The sequence below is a fragment of the Electrona antarctica genome, assembly GCF_951216825.1.
Source record: "Electrona antarctica genome assembly, contig: scaffold_135, whole genome shotgun sequence".
Lineage (NCBI taxonomy): Eukaryota > Metazoa > Chordata > Actinopteri > Myctophiformes > Myctophidae > Electrona > Electrona antarctica.
In genome coordinates this window covers 200,435-210,000 of record NW_027636983.1, presented here as the reverse complement: position 1 = coordinate 210,000, position 9,566 = coordinate 200,435, and the positions used below count along the sequence as shown (strand labels likewise).

The 9,566-nt window shown below is 43.8% G+C and overlaps 1 protein-coding gene across 1 annotated transcript in view; it reads left to right on the top strand.

Moving 5' to 3' along the window:
• The window catches only part of LOC306919590 (uncharacterized protein), a gene marked incomplete at its 5' end in the record, with an annotated part of 147,031 nt that extends 137,509 nt beyond the window's left edge, over positions 1–9,522 (top strand). Inside the window, one exon of the mRNA XM_079532348.1 lies at positions 9,271–9,522. Coding sequence (XP_079388474.1) covers positions 9,271–9,390 — 120 coding nt within the window. The remainder of the gene's footprint in view (positions 1–9,270) is intronic.
• Positions 9,523–9,566: the final 44 nt, after the last annotated feature.

Sequence of the window (9,566 nt, the reverse complement as noted above, 5' to 3'; positions counted from 1 at the left end):
AATAATAATAATAATAATAATAATAATATTAATATTAATACAAAAAATACTAAAACTACAAATACAATAATTATAATAATAATATTAATATTTTAAGTGTATTTATTGAACAAGGAAAATGCAAAAATGCACATTAATCAACCCTACACACACACAGGCTGTGAGCGAGCGCTCCACACACACACACACAGGCTGTGAGCGAGCGCTCCACACACACACACACACAGGCTGTCAGCGAGCGCTCCACACACACAGGCAGTGAGCGAGCGCTCCACACACATACACAGGCTATGAGCGAGCGCTCCACACACACACACACACACACACACACACACACACACAGGCTGTGAGCGAGCGCTCCACACACACACACACACACACACACACACACACAGGCAGTGAGCGAGCGCTCCACACACACACACACACACACACACACAGGCTATGAGCAAGCGCTCCACACACACACACAGGCAGTGAGCGAGCGCTCCACACACACACACAGGCTATGAGCGAGCGCTCCACACACACACACACACAGGCTATGAGCGAGCGCTCCACACACACACACAGGCTGTGAGCGAGCGCTCCACACACACACAGGCTGTGTGTGTGTTTTTTGTAGAAGTGTTGTGTCTGATTCTCACGTCCTCACAGTATAATAGAATGACAGGATTCTTTCCACAGGTGATGTGGACCTTTGTGTGGCCAACGTCACAGATGGCGCGGTGTGAAATGAAATGAAATGAAATCTATATTTACCCAGGGTATCTGGGCTAAGCTCTAAGAACTTGTTTCCAGCCAGGCCCTGCTCATAGAACACATTTCATCGTAGTGGTTGATGCCTTGTTCAAGGGCATTTCAGCGGTGGTAATTTTAACGTGTCGGACGGCTGGTTCGAACTGGGAACCTTCCGGTATCTAGACCGCGCCGCTATCCGTTCGGCCACCGCTGCCACCGTGTACCTCTTGGAGCCACAGAAAGTGACCCAGACGCACGTGGTTTTAAACGTGGACCACCTGTCTCTGTATGGACTCCTGTGGAAGAAGATTAAGGAGTATTTCTGTCCAATATCTGGTCAAGTTCTGCTGTTCCTTCAACCTCCAGGACGTCGAACACGGAAACTCAGTGTATTGATGCTGCCTGGAAATGCGGATCTCGACAAGGTAAATATATATATTATCTGTTATGTAGTTATTCAGGTTACGTGAAGTTCAATTCAGATTTTGAACAGACATCTGTAGGTGTGGACAAACATCCAGTCTAGTCTGTAGGTGTAGACCAGGGGTTCTCAACCCGTGGGTCGCGACCCCTCGAGGGGTCGCCAAATTATTTTTATTTTTTTTGCAACTGAATGGCTGTAAAGTGAAAATGAAGAGTTTACATATAGTACACATAGTACATGCATACACCTTCCTTAATGATTATGGTTTCAGTATTTATTTATGGTGTATTGTCTCTATTATTAGGTGTAGACAGACAGACAGACAGACAGACAGACAGACAGACAGACAGCTCCAAACCGACCGCAGCTTAAATAGGTGAAAAATCAACTGCGACGGAACGGGCTGCGATGCGATTATTGTTTCTTAAAAAACAAAACAAAAAAAACACTGCCTAGCGCGAGGCCTCGCATGCGTGAGGCCCTGTGCGGCGGCACCATTCGCACTACCCAAAAAGCGGCCCTGACACACACACATGCACACACACACACACACACACACAGACATGAATGTGCAGTAGCCCTGCAGTTAACCATGTGGGCATTTTTAAACAAGGTCAGTAGTGACTTCTTAGTAGTGGCTGACATGCTTTTAACAGAGTTAGAATCGTGCTAAGACACCCGACTCGGCCCGAAAAAACGCCATCAAATTTTGCGCGCGCGCATGAGTCCAAATCTGTGCTCCCCACCTGGAAACAAAGTTAGGCGCCCCTGCCACACACACACGCACGCCAGAGTGCACGCGCGCACACACACATCCACACACAAGCGCCAGGACGCTGTTTTCTTTCTTTTTCTTTTGGTTCTTATAGTGGTGCACGGCACCCGAGTTATTTTTGTTTATGGGTACAACCTGAAGTGGAGCTATGGTGTGAAGTGTGTGACATAAACTGAACTTTACGTTTATTTACATTTAATTCAATAATACAAACCTTAAACTGACTTTGTGTGTCGTTTGAACTTCTTGATTGTTGACTGTGGGTTGGGGTTGAAATCATTTATTATATAATTTAAGTGTTATTGAAATGTACTGATTTATTATATTATATATATATTATATATTATTATTATATATATATCCCTGAGTTAACAGGTAGGTTGTTGTATTCAAACAGTGACCTTTGTAGGATTTCTCCTCCTGTGTCCAACTTTATTTGAGAAACCGCTACAACATTCTATTGTTGTGTCTGTGTCTGTAGGTGAAGACATTCTATTGTTGTGTCTGTGTCATTGTAGGTGAAGACCTTCTATTGTTGTGTCTGTGTCATTGTAGGTGAAGACCTTCTATTGTTGTGTCTGTGTCTGTAGGTGAAGACATTCTATTGTTGTGTCTGTGTCTGTAGGTGAAGACCTTCTATTGTTGTGTCTGTGTCTGTAGGTGAAGACATTCTATTGTTGTGTCTGTGTCTGTAGGTGAAGACATTCTATTGTTGTGTCTGTGTCATTGTAGGTGAAGACATTCTATTGTTGTGTCTGTGTCATTGTAGGTGAAGACGTTCTATGAAAAGTACAACAAGAAAGACATCCTGGAGAGCACCTCAGACTGTGATCTGACTCCAGACCTGCGCTACAGACTGCAATGTGCTTCACATTGTCTCAACCCCACCATCCATCCTGAGGTAGGGTAGGAGGATAGGGAACCCTAACCCTACTATTACACAGTAGTTCTTAGGGTAATATAGGAACCCTAACCCTACTATTACACAGTAGTTGTTATAGTAATATAGGGACCCTAACCCTACTATTACACAGTAGTTCTTAGGGTAATATAGGGAACCCTACTATTACACAGTAGTTGTTAGGGTAATATAGGGACCCTAACCCTACTATTACACAGTAGTTGTTAGGGTAATATAGGGACCCTAACCCTACTATTACACAGTAGTTGTTAGGGTAATATAGGGACCCTAACCCTACTATTACACAGTAGTTGTTAGGGTAATATAGGGACCCTAACCCTACTATTACACAGTAGTTGTTAGGGTAATATAGGGACCCTAACCCTACTATTACACAGTAGTTGTTATAGTAATATAGGGACCCTAACCCTACTATTACACAGTAGTTGTTATAGTAATATAGGGACCCTAACCCTACTATTACACAGTAGTTCTTAGGGTAATATAGGGAACCCTAACCCTACTATTACACAGTAGTTGTTATTAATATAGGGAACCCTAACCCTACTATTACACAGTAGTTGTTATTAATATAGGGACCCTAACCCTACTATTACACAGTAGTTGTTAGGGTAATATAGGGACCCTAACCCTACTATTACACAGTAGTTGTTAGGGTAATATAGGGAACCCTAACCCTACTATTACACAGTAGTTGTTAGGGTAATATAGGGACCCTAACCCTACTATTACACAGTAGTTGTTATAGTAATATAGGGAACCCTAACCCTAACCCTAACCCTACTATTACACAGTAGTTGTTATAGTAATATAGGGAACCCTAACCCTACTATTACACAGTAGTTGTTATTAATATAGGGACCCTAACCCTACTATTACACAGTAGTTGTTAGGGTAATATAGGGACCCTAACCCTACTATTACACAGTAGTTGTTATAGTAATATAGGGAACCCTAACCCTACTATTACACAGTAGTTGTTATAGTAATATAGGGACCCTAACCCTACTATTACACAGTAGTTGTTATAGTAATATAGGGACCCTAACCCTACTATTACACAGTAGTTGTTATAGTAATATAGGGACCCTAACCCTACTATTACACAGTAGTTATAGTAATATAGGGAACCCTAACCCTACTATTACACAGTAGTTGTTATAGTAATATAGGGACCCTAACCCTACTATTACACAGTAGTTGTTATAGTAATATAGGGAACCCTAACCCTACTATTACACAGTAGTTGTTATAGTAATATAGGGACCCTAACCCTACTATTACACAGTAGTTGTTATAGTAATATAGGGACCCTAACCCTACTATTACACAGTAGTTCTTAGGGTAATATAGGGAACCCTACTATTACACAGTAGTTGTTAGGGTAATATAGGGACCCTAACCCTACTATTACACAGTAGTTGTTAGGGTAATATAGGGACCCTAACCCTACTATTACACAGTAGTTGTTAGGGTAATATAGGGACCCTAACCCTACTATTACACAGTAGTTGTTAGGGTAATATAGGGACCCTAACCCTACTATTACACAGTAGTTGTTAGGGTAATATAGGGACCCTAACCCTACTATTACACAGTAGTTGTTATAGTAATATAGGGACCCTAACCCTACTATTACACAGTAGTTGTTATAGTAATATAGGGACCCTAACCCTACTATTACACAGTAGTTCTTAGGGTAATATAGGGAACCCTAACCCTACTATTACACAGTAGTTGTTATTAATATAGGGAACCCTAACCCTACTATTACACAGTAGTTGTTAGGGTAATATAGGGAACCCTAACCCTACTATTACACAGTAGTTGTTAGGGTAATATAGGGAACCCTAACCCTACTATTACACAGTAGTTCTTAGGGTAATATAGGGACCCTAACCCTACTATTACACAGTAGTTCTTAGGGTAATATAGGGACCCTAACCCTACTATTACACAGTAGTTATAGTAATATAGGGACCCTAACCCTACTATTACACAGTAGTTATAGTAATATAGGGAACCCTAACCCTACTATTACACAGTAGTAGTTATAGTAATATAGGGAACCCTAACCCTACTATTACACAGTAGTTGTTATAGTAATATAGGGAACCCTAACCCTACTATTACACAGTAGTTATAGTAATATAGGGACCCTAACCCTACTATTACACAGTAGTTGTTATAGTAATATAGGGACCCTAATCCTACTATTACACAGTAGTTGTTATAGTAATATAGGGACCCTAACCCTACTATTACACAGTAGTTGTTATAGTAATATAGGGACCCTAACCCTACTATTACACAGTAGTTCTTAGGGTAATATAGGGAACCCTACTATTACACAGTAGTTGTTAGGGTAATATAGGGACCCTAACCCTACTATTACTCAGTAGTTGTTAGGGTAATATAGGGACCCTAACCCTACTATTACACAGTAGTTGTTAGGGTAATATAGGGACCCTAACCCTACTATTACACAGTAGTTGTTAGGGTAATATAGGGACCCTAACCCTACTATTACACAGTAGTTGTTAGGGTAATATAGGGACCCTAACCCTACTATTACACAGTAGTTGTTATAGTAATATAGGGACCCTAACCCTACTATTACACAGTAGTTGTTATAGTAATATAGGGACCCTAACCCTACTATTACACAGTAGTTCTTAGGGTAATATAGGGAACCCTAACCCTACTATTACACAGTAGTTGTTATTAATATAGGGAACCCTAACCCTACTATTACACAGTAGTTGTTAGGGTAATATAGGGACCCTAACCCTACTATTACACAGTAGTTGTTAGGGTAATATAGGGAACCCTAACCCTACTATTACACAGTAGTTGTTAGGGTAATATAGGGAACCCTAACCCTACTATTACACAGTAGTTGTTATTAATATAGGGAACCCTAACCCTACTATTACACAGTAGTTGTTAGGGTAATATAGGGACCCTAACCCTACTATTACACAGTAGTTGTTAGGGTAATATAGGGAACCCTAACCCTACTATTACACAGTAGTTGTTAGGGTAATATAGGGACCCTAACCCTACTATTACACAGTAGTTGTTATAGTAATATAGGGACCCTAACCCTACTATTACACAGTAGTTCTTAGGGTAATATAGGGAACCCTAACCCTACTATTACACAGTAGTTGTTATTAATATAGGGAACCCTAACCCTACTATTACACAGTAGTTGTTAGGGTAATATAGGGACCCTAACCCTACTATTACACAGTAGTTGTTAGGGTAATATAGGGAACCCTAACCCTACTATTACACAGTAGTTGTTAGGGTAATATAGGGAACCCTAACCCTACTATTACACAGTAGTTGTTAGGGTAATATAGGAAACCCTAACCCTACTATTACACAGTAGTTGTTATTAATATAGGGACCCTAACCCTACTATTACACAGTAGTTGTTAGGGTAATATAGGGACCCTAACCCTACTATTACACAGTAGTTGTTAGGGTAATATAGGGAACCCTAACCCTAACCCTAACCCTACTATTACACAGTAGTTGTTAGGGTAATATAGGGACCCTAACCCTACTATTACACAGTAGTTGTTATAGTAATATAGGGAACCCTAACCCTACTATTACACAGTAGTTGTTAGGGTAATATAGGGACCCTAACCCTACTATTACACAGTAGTTGTTATAGTAATATAGGGAACCCTAACCCTACTATTACACAGTAGTTGTTATAGTAATATAGGGACCCTAACCCTACTATTACACAGTAGTTGTTATAGTAATATAGGGACCCTAATCCTACTATTACACAGTAGTTGTTATAGTAATATAGGGACCCTAACCCTACTATTACACAGTAGTTGTTATAGTAATATAGGGACCCTAACCCTACTATTACACAGTAGTTGTTAGGGTAATATAGGAACCCTAACCCTACTATTACACAGTAGTTGTTATAGTAATATAGGGACCCTAACTCTACTATTACACAGTAGTTGTTATAGTAATATAGGGACCCTAACCCTACTATTACACAGTAGTTGTTAGGGTAATATAGGGAACCCTAACCCTACTATTACACAGTAGTTGTTATAGTAATATAGGGACCCTAACCCTACTATTACACAGTAGTTGTTAGGGTAATATAGGGACCCTAACCCTACTATTACACAGTAGTTGTTAGGGTAATATAGGGAACCCTAACCCTACTATTACACAGTAGTTGTATCTAAAACTGGTCTCTGTTTTCAGAATGTGAAGTATCGTCTGAACTATGGACCAAATTACAATCCAACGTTTAAGGTGACGATGGATCGCGACGTAGAAGTCGCCTCGTTGGCAATCCTGGGACCTGAGAACCACCAGGTCTGGAAGGATGATATTGAACTGGAAGGTAAACATAGTTATTCTGTTTAATTTACTTATTATTAAACTTGTTGAACTGCAAAGTGAACATAATTATTCACTGTAATTGAATGCAGTCAGGTATACTCGAGAGGTTAAACGCTGTGCTTATGTGGGTGAATACAGTGTTATGCAAGACCCATACGTCACACGCTGACGTGGCAATCAGCTGACCAACTGGGCGGGTATTTAAGCTCCCCTAAGTCTGTGTTCTTTCTGGTTATGCGTTCCTGGTTGTTATGCGTCATTTGCTGCTCCGATGCTATAAATCGATTGGGCGCTCTGATTTAATGGATTAAATAACCCCGGGCAATTAAAGTGTTACTGGTTAATGATGGCTGTCTAATTGCGCCGAGCACGGAGAAAAATGTAGCAGAGCCGAACGCCAAGATGAAATATTATATCCACACTTGTGTTCTCATTCTATAATAAATATTGGTTCAATCCATTCCTGAGTTATCTGACTTGTTATGGCCTGGCTCAAAGGTCACAACATTTAGCTGCATTGGGGACCACCTGGAACCCCCTCAAGGACCACTGGTGGTCCCCAGACCACCTGGAACCCCCTCAAGGACCACTGGTGGTCCCCGGACCACCTGGAACCCCCTCAAGGGAACCCCCTCAAGGACAATTTACAATTTAGGCATTTAGCAGACGCTCTTAATCCAAAGCGATTTACATTAAGCAAGAACAAAAAGCATGGCAATACATCACATACATAAAAAGTAGTTATCATGAAACATGCGTAAGCTAAGAACGTAACAAGTGGAATATCTATATAATGAAACTGTACTATGCTATACATAATGTACTATGAAGTGTTATGACTACATACAATGCAATTCTAGTGCTGTCTACGTAACATGCTATCAGTCTGTATCAAATGCTATCTAATTCTACAAAAAGTACTATCTAAGGGGATAACGTAAGTGCTACGGGCCATTATGGTGGAGTCTGAAAAGGTGGGTTTTCAGACTACGGCGGAAGATTGGGAGTGAGGCTGCAGTTCTGATTGTAATGGGAAGTGCATTCCATAGTTTTGGAGCCAGAAGGGAGAAGAGTTTGGGACGTGTGGAGCGTTGTCCCAAACTTAGTGAGGGTACTTCCAGCTTCCCTGCGTTGACTGATCTGAGTGCGCGGGAGGGTTTGTAGGGTTCGATCAGACTTGCAAGATATGGGGGAGCCATTCCTTTGGTTGCTTTGAATGCCAGCACCAGAGTTTTGTATTCTGTGCGGGCAGCGACCGGGAGCCAGTGGAGGGAGCGGAGAATGGGGAGGGGCAGCGACCGGGAGCCAATGGAGGGAGCGGAGAAGGGGGAGGGGCAGCGACCGGGAGCCAAAGGAGGGAGCGGAGAAGGGGGAGGGGCAGTGACCGGGAGCCAGTGGAGGAAGCGGAGAAGGGGGAGGGGCAGCGACCGGGAGCCAATGGAGGGAGCGGAGAAGGGGGGAGACGTGTGAGAATTTGGATCAGTTGGAGAGGCTTAAGTGCACATGCCGGTAGGCCAGTAAGGAGGGAGTTACAATAGTCAAGTTTTGACAAGACTGTTGTCTGGATTAGGACCACCAGTGGTCGGTCCCCGGACCACTGGGGGTCCCCGGACCACTGGGGGTCCCCGGACCCGGACCACTGGGGGTCCCCGGACCACTGGGGGTCCCCGGACCACTGGGGGTCCCCTGACCACCGGGGGTCCCCGGACCACCGGGGGTCCCCGGACCACCGGGGGTCCCCGGACCACTGGGGGTCCCCGGACCACTGGGGGTCCCCGGACCACCGGGGGTCCCCTGACCACCGGGGGTCCCCGGACCACTGGGGGTCCCCGGACCACTGGGGGTCCCCGGACCACCGGTGGTCAGGGGACCCCCAGTGGTCCGGGGACCCCCAGTGGTCCCCGGACCACCGGGGGTCCCCGGACCACTGGGGGTCCCCGGACCACTGTTTGAAAACCACTGATCTAACTGAATGCATATGAAGTGTAACTGAAAACAACATTGTTTCTCCTCCAGACGCCTCCACCCCCAGTCCAGGCTCCGCCCCCAGTCCAGGCTCCGCCCCCAGCCAGCCAGACGCAACGACAGCGATGGCGCCGCGACAGGGAGCGGAGACGTTGCGCTCTGTGCGTTTAGGGTTCATCAAACGAGTGTCGGAGCCGGTGATCCATGCTCTGCTGGACAGACTGCTGGACGAGAACGTCCTCAACGACGCAGAGATGGACTCGCTCAGGCTGGAGAGGGGCAGGACGGAGAGAGCGCGGGAATTAATCGGCATGGTGCGAAAGAAAGGCGACGAGGCGTCGGCGAAG